This window comes from Littorina saxatilis, linkage group LG7 (genome assembly GCF_037325665.1).
Source record: "Littorina saxatilis isolate snail1 linkage group LG7, US_GU_Lsax_2.0, whole genome shotgun sequence".
Taxonomy (NCBI): domain Eukaryota; kingdom Metazoa; phylum Mollusca; class Gastropoda; order Littorinimorpha; family Littorinidae; genus Littorina; species Littorina saxatilis.
The window spans coordinates 20,769,615-20,791,754 of NC_090251.1; the positions used below are offsets into that span (position 1 = coordinate 20,769,615).

At 43.3% G+C, this 22,140-nt stretch overlaps 1 protein-coding gene across 1 annotated transcript; it reads right to left on the reverse strand.

The window, feature by feature from the left end:
* Nucleotides 1-18,904: 18,904 nt before the first annotated feature.
* LOC138970149 (uncharacterized) lies at nucleotides 18,905-21,614 on the reverse strand. The gene is made up of 2 exons (XM_070342635.1): nucleotides 21,572-21,614; nucleotides 18,905-21,027 (listed from the first exon to the last, which is right to left on the reverse strand). Exons 1-2 carry the CDS (start codon nucleotides 21,612-21,614, stop codon nucleotides 18,905-18,907), a joined length of 2,166 nt encoding a protein of 721 aa, XP_070198736.1.
* Nucleotides 21,615-22,140: the final 526 nt, after the last annotated feature.

The window sequence follows — 22,140 nt, forward strand, 5'->3', positions numbered from 1 at the left end:
TCAGCAAAAATTAAATACAGAAAAAACCCACAAAGGGTCCATATTAGGAGCCTGGGCACCTAATATGGACCACTGAAGCGGACTTCTCGAATCACTGTAAAAAGCCCCCTATACTTCAAAATAACATGAAACAACTTAGTTTGCAAGTCAGACTAATCAAAATATGCTTTAGATTTATCTGTTTCGGGTTAATGAGAGCATTATTTGAAGCACACCAGGAAACTAAAGAAGCTTATCAAAAACAGAGTGAAAATAAGTGAAATTATCAACTTCCACGAAAATAAGACTATTTGTGATTTTCTTTTTAAATCTCGAAGGCTAGTTATAGGTTATTTCCAGCAAGCTTCTGAATGAATTAATAAAAATAGCATTTAGCTTTTATTTTCTTCGATTTGTTGAAGGTGGTCCATATTAGGGGACTCCCACATACTTTGAGATTTTGCAATTATTTTTTGTTTGCAGTAAAAACTCGGGGTCAACACTGCTAAAATGTAACAAATACGGACTTAGCTGTCATATGTAGCTATTTTTGTGTGATAAAAGCTTTGACTGTGGACAGAAACGAGTCCGTTTTAGGCGGCAAATTTAGAGTGAACCCTGCCAAAAGTGAAAAAAAGAGAAAAAGCCTAACGGTTTTGAGGTTTGTGTTTCTGCAATTGTTTTGACATGTGCAAGTTATCCAGAGAGGGTGAATACAGCCAATGAAATTGTTTTGAGCGCTCTAGCGCCGTTAGTTTGTCAGAACAGGAGGTGGTCCATATTAGGAGCCGGTCCATATTAGGACCCCTTCCCCTATTTATTCATTGTTTGTTGCACAACTGCTCTGTCATGAACACATCGAAGGAGTTCTCTGCAAGTTTTTTTCACGTCAAGTCCTACATCAGTTATCAACTGCAAAGTTTTCAAAAATCTATCTGATTAAAGTTACTGGACCTGTCAACTCCAGGTGCACGGAGCCCCTAGGGCGTTCAGTCATGCCTCAGGCAGCTATCCGTTTGAAGAAATACCAAGTTTCATTGACTTTCATGCAAGGAGTCAAAAACTGCAAATTTGTTACGAATTCATTTTGGACTCATTTTTCCCAGGCTCACATCATGTCCCGCACGTGAACAAATTACGTAAAAAGCCTACAAGGAAGTCTATAAGTATCGGCGAGAGGGAGAATTCTGTCTGTTTTGAGTTCTTTACGTCAAGACATTGTGTGTTATGACGTAAGAAAAATGTAAAAGTTGGTATGTGGGTCCAATTTGGCATAAGCTTACCGCACACACCCTTTAGCCTAAGAACGTGTTCACGGGAAATGTTAATTACTATTTGGCGGGAGATGCGAACTGACAAACCGCATGAAGTTCCGTTTGGCTGAACACTAAAGGTATGTGTAGGCATCTGTGAGCTAGTTGTGGCAAGCTCCTGGCTGTTTATATCGTAATCTGCGACAAAACGTCAAATCTTTGCTCCCCATGCTATGACTTAGGCACTGCATCTTTAACTCACCACTACAAATCTCAAGTGGTTTGGATTGAAGAAAAATCATCTGAGGGTTTGACTAGCTATTGCGTTCAAAACAAAAAAGGAAAATGTCCGTGTGGGTGCAATTAATCATTCAATCAATCAATCAATCAATCAAACAGATTTTAACAGAAGAGTTTTTCTTCTTATACGTATTCCTGAAAGATTTTGATAAGGTAACACACTAAAAATGATCTTGTCAATGATACTTCGTAGGGCTCCCCAAACTGTGCGTCCCTGCGTCCTCTACGCATCAGAAGCCGAAAAAACACCCCGATAAATCGGCCCCCGGACGCACTAAATATCCGTTGTCAGTACTGTTTTCAGAAAATGTTCTGCCAAATCTGTACCGAAGCAAATTAAATGAGTTAATCATAACGATATGACCTAAATGTTATCATGTTGTAAACGGCTCACAGAACTTCCAAACGTCGGGATTACATCGACATGAGCGCTCAATGGATCATGTGTCGACGAAGAACGTGCTTTCCGAAGGCAAGAATATTAACCTCCCGGTCTTTAGGCCCTCTAAAGTTCCACACTGCAAAGTTCCGGATTGAGAGAGTCTCTTCGTGGAGCGTCTGTGGGGAGCCCTGCTTCGTTTTAAGTCGTCCCAATTTACGATATCCAACGAGAAATACTTTGTAGTCATTCAGTCATTTGACCGGTTTGGCATGTAAAGCCATCGGTGGTCAGTTTGAACATGAAAAGCCATCGGTGGTCAGTTTGGACATGAAAAGCCATCGGTGGTCAGTTTGAACATGAAAAGCCATCGGTGGTCAGTTTGAACATGAAAAGCCATCGGTGGTCAGTTTGAACATGAAAAGCCATCGGTGGTCAGTTTGAACAAAGAACGACTGCAGCAAAACAAAGTACATAACTGAGCAAAAATGGGAATGTTCTCATACAAAACTGGGAATGTTCTCAGACAAAACTGGGAATGTTCTCAGACAAAACTGGGAATCTTCTCAGACAAAACTGGGAATGTTCTCAGACAAAACTGGGAATGTTCTCAAACAAAACTGGGAATGTTCTCAGACAAAACTGGGAATGTTCTCAGACAAAAGCCATCAAGTGTCGGTGATGACAGGAGCTTTGTTATCCTTGTAAATTGTGTTCCTCGTCATAATTAAGTGATACTCTTGACAGCCCGGAGAGCTGTTGACATGATCTCCAGCACATAGAAAACCTTCAACGGCATAATGTTACTGACGTCCCGGCCTGGTTTTAACGAATGCACTGGTGAAACCATTGCGGATGGCATTCGTTAGTTGCACACGAGGCCCAAAAAGACAGTAACAATGTAAATAGACCTTTTCACACATGTTCCAGTTGCTGTCCCAGACTCCACGAGACTCCACACTTTGCGCAAAACGACAGGCAGTCGCTTGTCAGAGGCTTGTCGAAGTGTCGCAATTTGAGTTGGCGAGGGGACCGCACTGGAGTCCATCAGTTTAGCGGCAAATAGAGTTGTCTCCCCGCGCTGTCACGGTTCATTAGGGGTAGATGGCGAAGGATGATGGGTTGTCAGACGATGATGACACCTCGCTGCCTGCTGGCTTTCCTTACCTTGCTGGCACCAGAGTAGCGCTGTTCCGGGCTTCAGGAGAACTGCACTGTACGTCATTACACTGATACAATTGACACACTTTTCTGGCTCCAGTTCCTTCACTATGTCAGACTGTCGTGTCTTCTGCCTGTGTTTTGGGAGGAGGAGGGTTCGTGGGGGTGTGGGGGGGGCAAACCAGGAGACTTGGGTTTGAGTCTTTTTCAAGTGTACGCATTTACAAAGTGCCATCAAGAAAACCACACAAAGAGTCAGACGTCACGTCACAACATAACGCCCGACCTTGGCATTAAACGGGTAATGAAAACGATGTAATTTAAACTTTCAAGTTCTTTATTTTCCTTCTGCGTCCTACCCCCGACAAAAAAGGCCTAAAATCACCAAAAGAGTTACACAGATCAGTTACAGATTTGGAATAATGATTTAACACACAGCAAGATAACCTTAACTTGGCATAAGTTGCGTTTGAAAAACGTCATATCTGTCTTGCTGAGAGTTGACAATAAAGAAACGGGACTCCGATGCAAAATAGCATTTATAATATTGATTTTAATTATGCATGGATCATTTTGGGATCCTTCGTAACAACTGTACAGTAGCCTACGTGTCTTATTGCCAATCTATCACATTCACAAGAAAAAGGACATTGAAAGGTACCTCTGGTATATACAAGATTTAAAATTCATCATTCAAAATGGTCAATATGTTTTTGCTTTCTTGTATAATGACATGAACTGATATGTTGTTGTGGGTGTTCTTGTCGTTTTTGTTGTTCTTGAGGTTGAGGCCTTCTTTGAAGAGACTTGCGCACACAGGTTTCTCCGTGTCGTGGATTTATCTTTAAAGTTGAAGCAAAAGAGTGGAGTAAAGTAATGAACGTTCAGATGAAGAGGAAAAAACAAGCTGCGGTGCAGTGTTTGCTTAGACTTTGACGGAGGCCTTTTTGAGGAAGAGAGTGTTGACTTTAGCACGGCGCTGATAGGGAAGGAATGGCCGACACAAGCCGAGAGTAACAGCAAGCCACCTACCTCCCATCCTACACTCTGCGCCACCTGACGACACCTCACCTCACGTGCCTCGACTGCTACCCAGGGTAAGAAAACGGGGTAGATTCCAACGGAGGAGTGATAAGACCGGGTGCAGTTGACACGAACGTTTGTCCCCGAACGCCTTTGGCGACCACCGTGCCGCGCTACCCGACGGGTACGTGACCTTCTCTCTCACCCAGTCAGCTGTGTTTGTACCGGCTGCCATTTGGACTCGCCATGTTTGTCCCATCAACTCCGAAGCAACCGCAACCCCGACCCCCCCCCCCCCCCCCCCCCCCCCCCCCGTAACAGCGCGGGGAGACAACTCTATTTGCCGCACACGGTCCCTGCACTGCCTCTATGTATAAACTACCATTTCCTCTGATTTCTCTTGGTTGTCCCATCCACTCACCCTCCAGCCCCTTCTCTGCCCTACAAGCTACACTTTTCCACTGTTTGATTAACACGGCACCTCATCCCCACCACCATCAGGCCTTGTAGTTTGCATTTCCAGGTAGAACCTCCTGTTGAAGTGCATGTTCGCACGTCGTAGTTAAATCAGAGACTTTTAAAGCTCAGGTTTGACCACTTCATCGCTGAAACAGATCCGGAAGATTTGTTTCTAATCTTTCCTGGCTTTCGGGTAGGAACTCCAGATGGTCGAAGAAAATAATTTTAAAACGATTTTTAGCCAACGTTTCAATATAATGGATTCCAAACTCAAAAGGTTATGTTATGGAAACAAGTCAGAGAAACAAAAAATCAGTGTTGTAAATCAGTTTGGTCTCAACGAGATTGTGTCCTCCCCACGTACGCCCTACCCTACTGAGGTTTGATAACTGGCATTTCCGGGTGGGCCCTGCCGTTGTTCCACTCCTGGGTAAGGGGGAAGTGCATGTTTACTCTTTGTATTTAGATGAACCAGAGACCTTTAATCGAAATTTAAAAAAAAGACAGCCGTATTGTGGACGTGTGACGACGCGACATGCACGCCCATGTTTGGTACAGTCCCACATACACCGGTCCCGGCGCCTGGTATTTTCGGGTAAACCCTACCGTGAATCCGACCCTGAGTAAAGGAATGCCTTTTGAAGGTTGTGAACAATCTGGGAGAATTCTGACCAAGACCAATAAGATGACTAGCAGGCCGCCGACTGGACATGTGATTAAACGCGTTGATGTTTGTTCGTCTCGTGACAGTAGGGGTAAACAAGAAAGGAAGTTGATCCGAGATCAACAGGGCGCAATCATGTTGTTGAACATTGTTTCCATGGGGTTATTATATGTGTGTGCGTGTGTGTAGGTTGCCTGCAATAACTGATTTGCAAAAGGTAGTACATGTACATTGCATCTTCATGGTCAGAGGGAGTGTAAGCTTGTGTAACAGACATAGACAGGCAGTCGATTAGCCGTGGTCGTTTGAGGAACCGAGGAGCACTGATTTTGTTGAAATTGTGATCAAAGTGATTAATTCAACAAAGCAGCACAGATGTCGACCTGATGTACATATCATGAGAGTAGTTGCTAATTGATGCCGGCGCTAGTATGTGAATGCACAAACTTGTGTTTGTAATCATGCAGAATATAATTTGAGAGGAATGACTGAGTAAAATCAAAATGTTTTTTTTCTTTTAGACAATAGAGTAAAAGTACCACTTAATATACATTTTAAAGTCCGTTTTAACTTAGTTATTACATAAGTTCACTTCCCAATGCAACACCGGTACACGTATTAGAAACTTTATCCAGATTTACTACGAATAGCAGACACTCTAATTGCCGAAAGTCACCTTAATTAAAGAACGCTCGTTAAGGCTCTACATACAATTCCACCGTTGCTTACCCTTCGCCTTTTCATGATAGTTTACAATGATGCTGAGATTGTACAGACAGGGAACCTTTAGAAACAAAGGCATTCGTCTTCAGCTCGATCTTTCTCTAAAATCCATGTTCACGTACTTTGAAGAATGTCGCAACTCTACAACATGGTAGAAAACAAAAGTTACAAAGGACATAAGGGACCTTACTTCCCATGCATTCTACGCAGTGGCCATCAAAACAAATGCCACCTTCTGTCATTCTGTGAGTGTGAGAAAGCCTGGATGAAATAGAGAGTGACGGCTCAAGATGTAACATAAAATTGTAAACAAAACTTGAGAAGTAAACATATGCAAGGTATATGAAAAGAGACTGTTAAAAATTAAACAACCAAAAAACGAGCAACCACTGATTGATAATGAACATTATGAACATTATGGAAAGTAAATAATAAGGATGGGTGCATAGTATGTGCACGAGATCACATGTAAACTTCGCAGAAAGGGAATCAAAGGAGTGGGCAACAATCACAGCACACTAACACTCTCTTTTCTATCCTGTTCAATACATATACGACCACGGCTAATCAAGGTTTCAATGTTCCAATGTTTTATAGTCGTGTTTAGATCCTTGTGGTTTTTAAGCTAACACAATAAACAACTAACCCAAACACATACAATGAAAATGCACGCAGACACAGCCAACGCTGGAAAAAAAGTAAACAACATGAATCAAAACAAAGAAAGGTACATTAAATCACGTGAAGAATGACCTACTCAGCCATACCTCTGTTTTCCTCTCTACCGCCCCTTCACCTCCCGGCTTCAGCACAATCACCCACCCTACCTTCACGGCCTGAGTGTGAGTAGCCGACATGGAACCACATCGCCCTAGAATAACACAAACACAGGATCATAAAGCATAATCATATCGATTGCAGAGAAAACAAGTCGCGTAAGGCGAAATTACTACATTTAAGTCAAGCTATTGGTGTTGAAATCACAGAATGAAACTGAACGCACTGCATTTTTTTTTGAACCGAGACAATACAGCTTCGTGAATACCCGCGGCAGTTTTCATGTGCAACACGAAGTGAAATTGACGAGGAAGAGTAGCGCAATAGCGTACTGCAGTAAGCAGGAAAGCGCGCTTTTCTATATTCTTTTTAACTTTCTGAGCTTGTTTTGAATAAAACATATTATATCTTTATGTTTTTGGAATCAGGAAATGATAAAGCATAAGATGAAACCATTTTTGGATCGATTTCTTACATTTTAATTGTAGTACTAATTAACCTATTTTCGTTAATTGTGGTCACATTTTAGGAGTAAACATAACATATGTATATATATTTTTAGATTCAGACACATATACCACGACCCTCGTCTCGATTCCCCCATCTATGTTAAAACATTTAGTCAAAACTTGACTAAATGTAAAAAGCCGGCCGACATTAGCGCATGCGCAAACGTCTGCCGTGAGTCCCCATGAACCATACTGTGCATACATGAGAGCAATCCCATTCTTAATACTAGGGCTCATAGCGCCCTAGAACAAGTCGCGTGAAGCGATATAAAAACATTTAGTCAAGATCAACACCACAAACCAGTCATAACCGAGACTACATTCAGATAGTCTCGGCTAACCTTACCGCTTGTTGGCGCCTTATCCGACACCACTGTGCTTATCTGAACTTTGTTCTTTTACACGTTATTATACCTTTTTATCGTGGGTTTTTTTTATGAGGAAGTAAATTCAGTCCGTTATCTTTTCGAGTTAGGTTCTAAATTGACGTTTAAATTCAACAAACATGAGAAATCTCACTTTTTATATCTTTTTACAAAATAATGCTAATTCCCTTCAAGAGGCACTGTCAGGGTTGAGAGGCACCAGCGGGGAAATATGAAACATGTAAATAAAGATACGATTTCTCTAAAGTTTTGGACGAAAAAACGTCTCAATTCAATTCATAAATGTTTTGGTACAAAGTTTGTAGCTATTACATGTATGTCCGTAGGGCGAATCAGAGAGTTAAACCTTTGAGAGATAACTGAGGGATCACGAACTGATTTCGCGAACGTCCTTGACCGAGCAAAAAGGGGTCGCTTATGTTAATCTGACGGTGATCGATAATTTTTCATACGTGTTCCCAATCTCCAGCAAATGTAAACCAGCTCTCGGATCTGCCTCAAACTTTGGCACCTATTGCCTCAACCATTTTGTGCTTAGCATGCACAGTCACGGTATTTTTTTACCTAAAACACTGAATTAATATGAATATTTGTTTAGCTCTTTCGGAAACGTTACGTAATACGATCAAGGGCTTTGTGTTCCTTAAAGGTCACTAAACCTACACAATGATTACCATCCCACTCCCTATCCTCAATATCCACTAGTTTGTACTACCATTTCCGGGTAGAACCCGCCATTAATCCTGAGGCAGACGACTGGCTGCTTGCCCGAGACATGCGAAGAAGTGACAAGCTTGAGGATGTGTTTGATGTCTTGACCTGTGGAGTGCACGGAATGCACGAAAAGTTTGCGACATATCTTACTTTCAGGTAAGCGCTCGATATGGCCTCTAACACGCTTTTGTGATCCATAAGGCCACCGTCACTACCACCACCACAACTACTATTCCAGCACCACCACTGGCACCCACCAGTCCTTGGGGCTGGTATTTCCGGGTGGACCCTACGGTTAATCCACTCCTAAATGGAATGCGTGTTTGACCGTTGTGGACGAAACGAGGGCTTTCGACGAAAGTAAAACAGAAGATGGCCACCCAGCCGGACTCGGTACATGCAAGAATGTAGTATGCGAACTGAGTTTGTCACAAGGTTTCACGGGGTCCATTGACGGAAATCGTGCTTGGTAGTTCGCTTTCTTTTTCTTCACTGTTTGTAATTACTGGTGAGAAAACTGATGTGGTCTGCCCCGGCTTTCAACGTAGTTCATTGTTCAAATGATTGTGATCAGCCAATTTTCATTGACGCCAGTTGTTTCTTCGTTGTTATTTTTTTCTTATTTTTATTGTTTCAGTTTATTATATTTTATGTTCATGTACCCCCAAAAAAGGGTGTGAAATATATCTTATTGAAATATATACTGCAGTGGATTCACATACAACTCGACGCATGTAACACATTTCTGCTGCTATATATGTAAAACAATTTTAAGCTGACACTATCAAAAACTTGTTAGATGAATGTGAATGAATGTGGTCTGGGTGGCCGAGTGGTAACGCACTTGCGCTCGGAAGCGAGAGGTTGCGAGTTCGACCCTGGGTCAGGGCGTTAGCAATTTTCTCCACCCTTTCCTAACCTAGGTGGTGGGTTCAAGTGCTAGTCTTTCGGATGAGACGATAAACCGAGGTCCCTTCGTGTACACTACATTGGGGTATGCACGTTAAAGATCCCACGATTGACAAAGGGGTCTTTCCTGGCAAAATTGTATAGGCGTAGATAAAAATGTCCACCAAAATACCCGTGTAACCTGGAATAATAGGCCGTGAAAGGTGGATGCAGCGCCTAAAGGCAGTCGATCTACTGGCCGATGTGAATGCGTGATGTATTGTGTGAAAAAATTCCATCTCACACGGCATTAATAGGTAACATGCGCCTTGAGTCGCCTTGTGTGGTGAGATACGTGCGCGATATAAATCCTCGTAAATAAATAAAAAAATAAATAAAAAAAATAGATTACACAGCAGCTATGCTTGTTTGAATGATTTGAAATTTAGTGCGTAAATGTTCCTTTTTTACTTTCGTTTTCTTTTTGAGCATAGAAGAGAAAACAATAACAACAACAACAACGGCAGCAGCAGCAACAACAACAACAACAACAACAACAACAACAACAACAAACAAACAAACAAACAAACAAACAATCAAAATCAAAACAAAACAAAACAAAAAGAAAAGAAAAGAAAAGAAAAGAAAAGAAATTGACACGGCAAGAACAAATTTGTAAATGAACAACAAATGAGCAAAGTAAGGACGACAAGGTCAGTGCACTTGATTTTCAAATCCCAAGCGCTTATTCCTATGTCTACATTATGTTCCTTTTTCTTTCCTTTTCCTCGCGGCTATGAGACGGTTTTATGTGAACCTAATGGCATGCAACCGCACACGACCGTACCACCACCACTACTTCACATCCCGGCGCGACCCTGTGTGTGTGTGTGTGTGTAAAAAGAAAGGCCCCCTCAGTGAAGCAGGCCCAGCAAAAAGCTGGTTTCCTCAAGGGCCTGGATTCTCAGACTGTCACATTTTCTGCTCTACCGGCGTCCATTAGGCCCCCGCTACTGACAATGCCCAAATAGCTGCCTGCTAATTCAATTTAGCATCCCTAGGTTTCAATAGACAATATTAGCAGCAGGCCAAGATATTCAAGGGAACGAAAAAAGTGTCCTGAAGTTCACAGATGCAAAAGAAATTCCAGTCAATTACAAGTCACGTTGAAGTGCAAATGCCAATGGAAATGCCAGCGTGTCCGCCATGGCGGAAATTATGGATGGGGGTTCATTAAAGATGCATGTTGTCGACAGATTCTTCCGTCTGGAAGGCAGGCGGGCTCGCCGGTAGAAAAGCGGTGAATAATTTAGCTGTCCTCGCTCTAATGTTGCTTATGATGACGTCTTTGGTCTCGCCAACGGTTTTGCGGCCTTGTTGCCTTGTGCTGTGCGACCATGGCGAATAACGCGCAACAAAACATGGATGTACCATGTACTGCGTCTTTTCTTGACAAAAATAGGAGTACCTATATTGCAAGGCCTCCCGATGCCAAAGAGGACGCTTTCGACCAAAAGGGATCATGCTTTGTACACTGGTAAACTACACCGTTCAGAGGTGGTCCGCGGAGTCTTTTTAGCTACATAATAAGCAGCGTTATTACTGCATAGGGACAGAATTTCGATCCTGCTCAGAGCTGTCACAAAAGGACTCCTTCAATTGGCATTTTCGGCTTCTCATAAGGTTGTGATTTCAGGATAGCTTTCATCAAAAATGCAGCTGTATACTTACACTAAAGGCTGTAGGTTTTCGAGGCAATGCGCGACCAATATTCCATGGATCCTAAGACAGCCGGGCTGTGCCGTGGCTGCCCCACGAAACACCCAGAGCTTTATTGACGGGCTGGAGGTCTCCCGGCAACATTCAGGCAGCCCGGAACAAAACATGGCCGCCGAGAAACGACTGGGCTGCGGAGTATTTTATGCTTCACATATACATACAGCTTCGAGTTACTAAAGCACTGAGTTGGAGTTTCAGTCTCAGCTAAGTCCACGCAATAACCATCCATTTTTAATAGCCGTTAGCGACGAAGTGCGGAAACAAAACGAAACAGAAAATCAAATCGATTCTCTCCGCAACCGGGCCTTGGCTTTGTGGACGGGAAGTGGCGGACGCCGTAAAAAGTTGCTTGGCTCCATAAAGACTAAATGAGTTAGCTTTGCTTGGCCCTTGTCTTTCAGTAATTACAGTTAGTGTGAGAAGGGACCGAGGGGATGCAGGGGTTTCGTGGGGACGGGGGGGGGGGGGCAGCAGGGGAGTAGGGGCTGATGAGTCAGGCGGCTGTGTGTCGCGCCTTATGAATTGTTGATGAAGACAGCCATGGCCACGTCCTTACCACTCCTCTGCCGCCATCTCCACCTTGACAGCACCACTCCGTGTAACGCAGCTCAGGCAGCCACACAACGCCACAATGGCCGCCTGCCTACCAGGCCCCAGCGGGACAAAGCCTTTTTCGGCTGAGAAGAAAAGTCACTTTTTTTTTTTTAGTTGCCCGCACTTCTTCTCGCTGCTTTTTGGGGGTGGGAATTTGATTTTGGGAAGATAAAATGTGACTGTACATGGTTGACATTTGGGGCTGTGCAGTGAAGGAGGGTCAAAAGACCAGTCGACCCTGAAACCCACTTTTTTTTAATCTCTTATTGAATCGGCGGGAGAAAGAATGGCCTTTTGCTCATCCTAGCGATTGCGAAACATGTCTCCTTTTTTCTGTCTTTTTCTCTTGTATTCACTTCGGCAAAACATTCACTGCTGCGTTTTCCCCTCTTCGCTTTCAATCTTTTCTTTTTAATATCTCTGCGTCTCATATTTCTCAACGGATTTCCTTTTAGCCTAAGACCTTTTTTTTTAATTCTTTGTTTCGTCGATTAGTTCATACTTATCCGACGGTTTTTTTCCCTTTATACTTTTAATATTTTGTCTCGTCTAACGGGAGGGGAAATGGGGAGGCGTGCAGGTGGACGGGTGTGTGTTGGATATCTATTATGGGGTTTACCTCTTTGGCTGTACCCTAATTCAGGATGTGAATTCCACTTGGTCATTCCATAGCTAGTTCCCATGGTGACCAGGGAGATTAGCTCCTCGGGTTAATAAGGAGCGAGAGGGTGAGACAGCATTCTATTCTGCGCCGTATATCACACACGTTTGGCAAGCGAGATTTCCTGTTTTTGAAACAACAAAGCCGAGGCTTTCACAATAAAGCATTAGCATGGGATTAACTCTCGCAGGTCGACTATCGCAGCACAGTGGCATTAATGGAGCAGGGTGTGTCACCAAACCAATCATCATACAGCCACACACAATCCCCGCTTCAAAACGCTTCCAACCGTAACCGCCCTCAAAACACTCAACCACTTCGCGCAGTCCTGTATTTACAATTTGTCTTTGCCATGTTTGTGAAATACGGTTATTAAATCCCCGCCATTCCGGCAGTTACGGACCCAATTAGGCCTGTTTGACCTAACGATTTTCCGCCCTTTACATTTTCTTCCTTATTCCAGCGTCGCGGACGACGCTGGTATCTGTGGTTGGGAAGAACGTGCCTGTGGAGAATTAGTCTCCAAGCCAAAGCGCGCTGACTCTCCAAGCCAAAACAATTTCAAAGCTGAAAAAAATGTACAATTTACGCGAAACGATTAAACACAGCTTTCGGGTGTTTTTTTTAATCTAAGATGTACATAAATATACCACTCCGACCATAAGGAAAAGAAAAAAAGACACACAAAAAAAAAGACCGAGAGGAGCCGAGTCAATCCGAGACCAACCGAGAGGACGTGTTTCGCGCCGTTTCGACGTCGTTTGTTCAGATGCGGCCGGTTGGATCAGTTGCGGTCATACAGGGGCGCCGTGCACAAGAAAAGATCTTCAACAATCCCGATCATCATCATGGTACAATAATGTTTTGTGCGCCCCCATGTATGTGTTCTGTGCTAATAATGCACGGTTGTGAAATGTCCGTACACATTTTGTGGCACTATGTAATTGTTAGTGCATCCTCCGGCGGATGCTTCGTGCTAAAAATGCACTTCCATTAAAATATTGTACGCTCATGTCAGTAATATATTTTCAATTGTTTCTCTGTCAATTTCAAGTGTTTGTTTCCAATTACTTCAGTATCTCCCTGTTGCAATTCCAGGTGATTCATTATGCATGTGCCAATTTGAGGTGTTTAATTCTGATTCCTGTATTTACAGTGTAAAATTAAAACTATTGTTTTCAAACATTCCTATGACACCTGGTAATGGTTCTGTGGTTTTGTTTTTAATTTGTATTTTGTTTTTCTGCAATAAATATTTGAAATGGATCTGAGGCCGACTTACTACTTTTAGCACTCTTTTTCACCACATTCCCACGTACAGATATTGCAATATCAACTCTTCCTTTCTACCTGTTTCAAACAAGCTCTATTTTTTAATTAAAAAGTTTTTACTAAATGTCTTAACATAGAGGGGGGAATCGAGACGAGGGTCTTGGTGTATGTGCGTGTGTGTGTGTGTGTGTGTGTGTGTGTGTGTGTGTGTGTGTGTGTGTGTGTGTGTGTGTGTGTGTGTCTGTCTGTGTGTGTGTGTGTGTGTGTAGAACGATTCAGACTAAACTACTGGACCGATCTTTATGAAATTTGACATGAGACTTCCTGGGAATGATATTCCAGGACGGTTTTTATTTTTTTTTATTTTTTATAAACGTCTTTTATGACGTCATATCCGGCTTTTTTGTACAAGTTGAGGCTGCACTGTCACACCCTCATTTTTCAATCAAATTGATTGAAATTTTGGCCAAGCAATCTTCGACGAAGGCCGGACTTCCGTATTGCATTTCAGTTTGGTGGCTTAAAAATTAATTAATGACTTTGGTCATTAAAAATCTGAAAATTGTAAAAAAATAAATAAATTATAAAACGATCCAAATTTACGTTCATCTTATTCTTCATCCTTTTCTGATTCCAAAAACATATAAATATGTTATATTTGGATTAAAAACAAGCTCTGAAAATTAAAAATATAAAAATTATGATCAAAATTAAATTTCCGAAATCGTTTTAAAAACTATTTCATCTTATTCCTTGTCGGTTCCTGATTCCAAAAACATATAGATATGATATGTTTGGATTAAAAACACGCTCAGAAAGTTAAAACGAAGAGAGGTACAGTAAAGCGTGCTATGAAGCACAGCGCAACCGTTACCGCGCCAAACAGGCTCGTCACTTTCACTGCCTTTTGCACTAGTGGCGGACTACGTTCAGTTTCATTCTGTGAGTTCCACAGCTTGACTAAATGTAGTAATTTCGCCTTACGCGACTTGTTTTTTCTTGTGGCTGTTTGATCAATTCATAGCAAGCATTGACTGAAATAAACAATTTATATATCCAGCACAACATGCAATTCATTGACTTTTGACCCTAACCTTTTAACACTTCCCAAAATAAATCTTTGGTGGACATTGCATCGACGCTGTTCATTTTGAATGAACATTTTTCTTGTTATATTTTGCCTGCGTCTTAAGGCTGAGTGGTTGTGGTGGTGGTGGTGATGACTGGCGGCCGTGGCGAGGCACAACATGGAGAGGTTTGGTTGTTTGTCTTACTTGATGAGGCACAACACGGAGCTAATCAAGGTGAAGTCACGTCACTGTCACACGTGTTTGTGTGTGGACAAGCAGCAAGGCAAGCGTGACACTCTCCACACCGCGGCCTCCAGTCCAACAACCGGCCCATCTACCCACTGTCGTTGTGGGTTGACGTTGACAAAATTATGTTTTAAGGCGCTCTTCTGTTAGTGTTTCTTTGTTTTTACATTTAGTCAAGTTATGACTAAATGTTTTAACATAGAGGGGGGAATCGAGACGAGGGTCGTGGTGTATGTGTGTGTGTGTGTGTGTGTGTGTGTGTGTGCGTGTAGAGCGATTCAGACCAAACTACTGGACCGATCTTTATGAAATTTGACATGAGAGTTCCTGGGTATGATATCCCCGGACGTTTTTTTCATTTTTTTGATAAATGTCTTTGATGACGTCATATCCGGCTTTTCGTGAAAGTTGAGGCGGCACTGTCACGCCCTCATTTTTTAACCAAATTGGTTGAAATTTTGGTCAAGTAATGTTCGACGAAGCCCGGACTTCGGTATTGCATTTCAGCTTGGTGGCTTAAAATTTAATTAATGACTTTGGTCATTAAAAATCTGAAAATTGTAAAAAAAAAATTTTTATAAAACGATCCAAATTTACGTTCATCTTATTCTCCATCATTTTCTGATTCCAAAAACATATAAATATGTTATATTTGGATTAAAAACAAGCTCTGAAAATTAAATATATAACAATTATTATCAAAATTAAATTTTCGAAATCAATTTAAAAACACTTTCATCTTATTCCTTGTCGGTTCCTGATTCCAAAAACATATAGATATGATATGTTTGGATTGAAAACACGCTCAGAAAGTTAAAACGAAGAGAGGTACAGAAAAGCGTGCTATCCTTCTTAGCGCAACTACTACCCCGCTCTTCTTGTCAATTTCACTGCCTTTGCCATGAGCGGTGGACTGACGATGCTACGAGTATACGGTCTTGCTGCGTTGCATTGCGTTCAGTTTCATTCTGTGAGTTCGACAGCTACTTGACTAAATGTTGTATTTTCGCCTTACGCGACTTGTTTATTACATGTTTCGGTTTGCTTTCATTTGGGCTTTCATCTCTCTCTCTCTCTCTCTCTCTCTCTCTCTCTCTCTCTCTCTCTCTCTCTCTCTCTCTCTCTCTCTCTCTCTCTCTCTCTCTCTCTCTCTCTCTCTCTCTCTCTCGTTTGCCTTTGCTTTGTTTTAGTTTCAATTTTCTTCTTCGCTTCTTTGGCGTTCCATTGTTGCCTTTTCATCTTTCTGATAATAATCATTTCTCTCTCTCTCACACTCTCTCTCTCTCTCTCTCTCTCTCTCTCTCTCTCTCTCTCTCTCTCTCTCATCGCGTTTTAGGGGTAATTATTGATTGTGAATTCAAGTGGCAGGCACAATTACAGCATAATTTGCAAGAAAGTAGCCAAGAACGTTTTCCTCCTATCCATGTTAAAGCAATTTACAGACAGAAGGACTCTGGAAATGTTCCACCATGCTCATGTAATGCCTCACATCAATTAAGTTTCGACGCTCTGGGATGGCAGCAGTGATGTCCACTTGAAAAAGTTAGACTCTCTCTATCGTCGCTCGGCTAAACTCATCGTAAAGGATAATGCCCCAACAGATATGAAATTAAAAATGCTTAACTTTCTTCCACTGGAAAAGCATCTCAAGTTAAACAAAGCCATTTTCATGCATACATTGTATTACGGTAAAGTGCCGATTTACATTACATCATTATTTAATAAAGCTACCGACAGATATGGGTCGGTCAACTTGATCCCACCGATTCCACGAATTGACCTTTATAAGACCAGTCTTGCTTTTTCGGGTACATCAATTTGGAATTCACTTCCATCATCCTTTAAGCACTTAAAGTCATTAAAAAGTTTTCAAAAATGTGTCAAGAAACACTTAATGTCTGAGTAGTTTAACGCGTTTTGATTTACCACACTTAGTATTACGCCAAAGATATGCTGTGCATTGTATATTCTGAACATATTTTTGTTGTACTATTGCTACATGTTCGATTGCTACCAGCTTGTACTTATAATTACTTGCTTAGTATGCATTTTATTTTATGAATGCTCTTCATGCCTCATCTTCATCTTCATCATCATCATCATCATCATCATCATCATCGTCATCGTCATCGTCATCTTTATCATCACGTGCTGAAGTTTTCTGACCTCCTTTTGTTAGTAAACTTTTTAACTTTTTAATTTTTAATTTTTCAATTTTATCATTGTGTGTCTGTGCGTCCCAAGGACAGATTGTAAGAAAAGGCGTAGCCTTAAATCTTAATCCTTGTTAAATAAAGTTCAATTCAATTCTTCTTCTTCTTCTTCTGCGTTCGTGGGCTGAAACTCCCACGTACACTCATGTTTTTTGCACGAGTGGAATTTTACGTGTATGACCGTTTCAATTCAATTCAATTCTCTCTCTCTCTCTCTCTCTCTCTCTCTCTCTCTCTCTCTCTCTCTCTCTCTCTCTCTCTCTCTCTCTCTCTCTCTCTCTTATCTTCTTTACACATGCAGGCAAGTAAAGCGTGTCAGTTGCTGCTGGGGATTCTGTGTTGCCTTTCATCTTTTTGACGACTGAGGACAGCAGAATCCATAGAGTATCGACACATGCAGTTAACAGGAAGTCAGGCTGCAAACTCATAACAAAAATTCGAGAACGTGCACGGGAGTTCTGACATCAAAACCAAGATTTCATTAACTTCGGACTGATCGAACGAGATGTGAGGGGTAAAAATTGTCTATTTGCCTCTTGGATGGAAGAAATCAATGAGCAGATTGCAACAACTATAATAGAAAAATAATAATCCCACCCATCTTTGCATTTTTGTAGATTCATTATTAACAAAGAGTCAATGGGTTCAAACCAAGCCAGCAAACTATAAGTGAACCAAATCGCGTGAAGCGATATCAAATCATCCATTCAATCTGTCGACCTGAAATTAAAAAATCAATACTGGAAACCAGTCATCACAGAGACGACGCTAAATATGTACACGGGAGTCGCTCGTCTGGGTAAAGCAAGCAAACGTAGTACCTATAATTTGCACAAAACGATGTTCGTTAATTCTGATCACATTTGCATGCTGAGTATACATGACATTTCTATGTAATTTTGGAGTTCAGGAAATTATAAGAAATACAGTACATTTTACAAACTTTGTAAATCTGTTAGGTAAAATTTGATTTTTTTATAACGACTTTAATTAACAAACTAATTAATTAATCTAAAGCTTCAGAGCTAAAATACAATCCCATAGTCTGGACTGAGTCAAAGAATGATTGACCAGTTTCAATCAATTTGCTTAAAATGAGGTGTTTTTTTTACAATTCGTCAAGTTTTGACTAAGAAAACTTGACTGAATGTTTACCAGGAATCGAGACGAGGGTGGTGGATTATGTATGTGTGTGTGTGTGTGTGTGTGTGTGTGTGTGTGTGTGTGTGTGTGTGTGTGTGTGTGTGTGTGTGTGTGTGTGTGTGTGCAAGTTTATTGAAACTTTGGTCAAATAATCTTTGACTCAGTCCGGACTATTCGATTGCATTTCAGCTCGGAAGTTTTAAAATCAAATAATTAGTTTGTTTATTAAAGTAGTCATTAAAATCGAGGAAAAAATATAGATATGATAGGTTTACTCTGAAAATGTGCTCATAATAAAATACAATTAGGTATGTTGGCATTCTGTTTTTCTTTTGTTTGTTGCTGATGTTGTTGTTGTGTTGTTGTTGTTGTGTTGTTGTTGTTGTTAAATAAGTCACGCACTTAAACAAGTGTCAATCTGCCAAATGAATTCAGAAGAAAAAGCCCCACTCTGCTCCGGAAGGGGGTAGACTGTTGATGTTGAGCATGTGTTCCAGTGTATGGAAGGAGGCTCTGTCCCGTGCAAAAAGCTGGGACGGCCCTGTGGCGGTTGATACGATGGTTAAACGCGGGAAGGAACGCGTCTTGCTGCTATGTTTGCAATTACGAAAGTAAAGTTGATTGCAGTCTGTAGAGGCTCAACAATTGGCTTTTCTCAAAGCAAACTCGTTCGATTTATTGATTTAATTAGATTGGACACACATTGTTACGTCAGTTTGATGGGACACTGTTGAGGAGGTGGTGAATGGGGGTGAAATAGGGCGGACGATGGGACACTGTTGAGGAGGTGGTGAATGGGGGTGAAATAGGGCGGACGATGGGACACTGTTGAGGAGGTGGTGAATGGGGGTGAAATAGGGCGGACGATGGGACACTGTTGAGGAGGTGGTGAATGGGGGTGAAATAGGGCGGACGATGGGACACTGTTGAGGAGGTGGTGAATGGGGGTGAAATAGGGCGGACGATGGGACACTGTTGAGGAGGTGGTGAATGGGGGTGAAATAGGGCGGACGATGGGACACTGTTGAGGAGGTGGTGAATGGGGGTGAAATAGGGCGGACGATGGGACACTGTTGAGGAGGTGGTGAATGGGGGTGAAATAGGGCGGACGATGGGACACTGTTGAGGAGGTGGTGAATGGGGGTGAAATAGGGCGGACGATGGGACACTGTTGAGGAGGTGGTGAATGGGGGTGAAATAGGGCGGACGATGGGACACTGTGGAGGAGGTGGTGAATGGGGGTGAAATAGGGCGGACGATGGGACACTGTTGAGGAGGTGGTGAATGGGGGTGAAATAGGGCGGACGATGGGACACTGTTGAGGAGGTGGTGAATGGGGGTGAAATAGGGCGGACGATGGGACACTGTGGAGGAGGTGGTGAATGGGGGTGAAATAGGGCGGACGATGGGACACTGTTGAGGAGGTGGTGAATGGGGGTGAAATAGGGCGGACGATGGGACACTGTGGAGGAGGTGGTGAATGGGGGTGAAATAGGGCGGACGATGGGACACTGTGGAGGAGGTGGTGAATGGGGGTGAAATAGGGCGGACGATGGGACACTGTGGAGGAGGTGGTGAATGGGGGTGAAATAGGGCGGACGATGGGACACTGTTGAGGAGGTGGTGAATGGGGGTGAAATAGGGCGGACGATGGGACACTGTGGAGGAGGTGGTGAATGGGGGTGAAATAGGGCGGACGATGGGACACTGTTGAGGAGGTGGTGAATGGGGGTGAAATAGGGCGGACGATGGGACACTGTGGAGGAGGTGGTGAATGGGGGTGAAATAGGGCGGACGATGGGACACTGTTGAGGAGGTGGTGAATGGGGGTGAAATAGGGCGGACGATGGGACACTGTGGAGGAGGTGGTGAATGGGGGTGAAATAGGGCGGACGATGGGACACTGTTGAGGAGGTGGTGAATGGGGGTGAAATAGGGCGGACGATGGGACACTGTGGAGGAGGTGGTGAATGGGGGTGAAATAGGGCGGACGATGGGACACTGTTGAGGAGGTGGTGAATGGGGGTGAAATAGGGCGGACGATGGGACACTGTGGAGGAGGTGGTGAATGGGGGTGAAATAGGGCGGACGATGGGACACTGTGGAGGAGGTGGTGAATGGGGGTGAAATAGGGCGGACGATGGGACACTGTTGAGGAGGTGGTGAATGGGGGTGAAATAGGGCGGACGATGGGACACTGTGGAGGAGGTGGTGAATGGGGGTGAAATAGGGCGGACGATGGGACACTGTGGAGGAGGTGGTGAATGGGGGTGAAATAGGGCGGACGATGGGACACTGTTGAGGAGGTGGTGAATGGGGGTGAAATAGGGCGGACGATGGGACACTGTGGAGGAGGTGGTGAATGGGGGTGAAATAGGGCGGACGATGGGACACTGTGGAGGAGGTGGTGAATTGGGGTGAAATAGGGCGGACGATGGGACACTGTGGGTGAGGTGGTGAATGGGGGTGAAATAGGGCGGACGATGGGACACTGTTGAGGAGGTGGTGAATGGGGGTGAAATAGGGCGGACGATGGGACACTGTTGAGGAGGTGGTGAATGGGGGTGAAATAGGGCGGACGATGGGACACTGTGGAGGAGGTGGTGAATGGGGGTGAAATAGGGCGGACGATGGGACACTGTTGAGGAGGTGGTGAATGGGGGTGAAATAGGGCGGACGATGGGACACTGTGGAGGAGGTGGTGAATGGGGGTGAAATAGGGCGGACGATGGGACACTGTGGAGGAGGTGGTGAATGGGGGTGAAATAGGGCGGACGATGGGACACTGTTGAGGAGGTGGTGAATGGGGGTGAAATAGGGCGGACGATGGGACACTGTAGAGGAGGTGGTGAATGGGGGTGAAATAGGGCGGACGATGGGACACAGACACACAAAATATAGGAAGAAGAAAATAAAATAAAATGTAAATCTCCTGTTTATGTGAATGACCTCTCGTGAATGTCCACATATATACTAACCTGATGCACCCCACCACCTCACATGCCCATTCCTCCACCACCTCACATGCCCATTCCTCCACCACACAAAGACCAGACTTGGAGTGTTTCACTGTTACCTTGACACGGAGAAACCCTGTCCTAGCTGCCCCTTTGTTCATGCATTGTAATGTATGCGCGGCTTTAGTCTTGGCTTGGCGGTCCCCGCAGAGAAGTGTGCATGCGTTTTGCACCCCGGCCCTGAGCGGGGCTGAAAGAAGCGCGTTATTATGGTAATGCAGGCAGGCAGCGGTGTGCACAGGCAGGGTGCAGCCTATTAAAATCACACAACGCCCCATCTTCACAGTCCGCTGCCGGCCCGGAATGAAGACAATGGCCATCAACATGACGGATCATTGCACGCTTCACCAAGTAACCTCACGTGACACTGTCAGCATGCAGCGGGTCAGGCGATCAGGGCACATCGTATTACAGTGCATTTTCCACAAATGAATAACACGAATGACAATAATCTGGGGCATGGTGCACTTACTATTAAATTGCTACTAATAAAGTATTTTTTCTCTTATTTCCTGAGTCGACTGCAAAAAAGGCAATACAATTAAATTTAGAAAAAAAAAGTGTAAAAAAACAAACACACTCTTTGCGTCTGATTTATGTGTTGATAGCCTACTGACTGAATTGATATTGACTGAATGAGCATAGCTGATCTGATAAATCTGTCACACAAAGCACTTGTTGATGCTGTTCGGCGTGGCTATTCACCTATCTGTATCAGTCTCGCTCTGTCTTGCGTATTCAGTTATGTTAATTCCAAGGCTTTAATGTAGTTTCTTGCTCTCATCGAGTCAACATCTCTCATTATTTTTATGTATGGTAAGTCTGCTTTGCGTATCAAGAAAGCCAAAAGAGGCGAAAGCACTGACCCCACGCCACTGTCAACGGACACAATTGTTGGGGTGGTTTTTTTTCCAAGCGCTCAAGATGGGA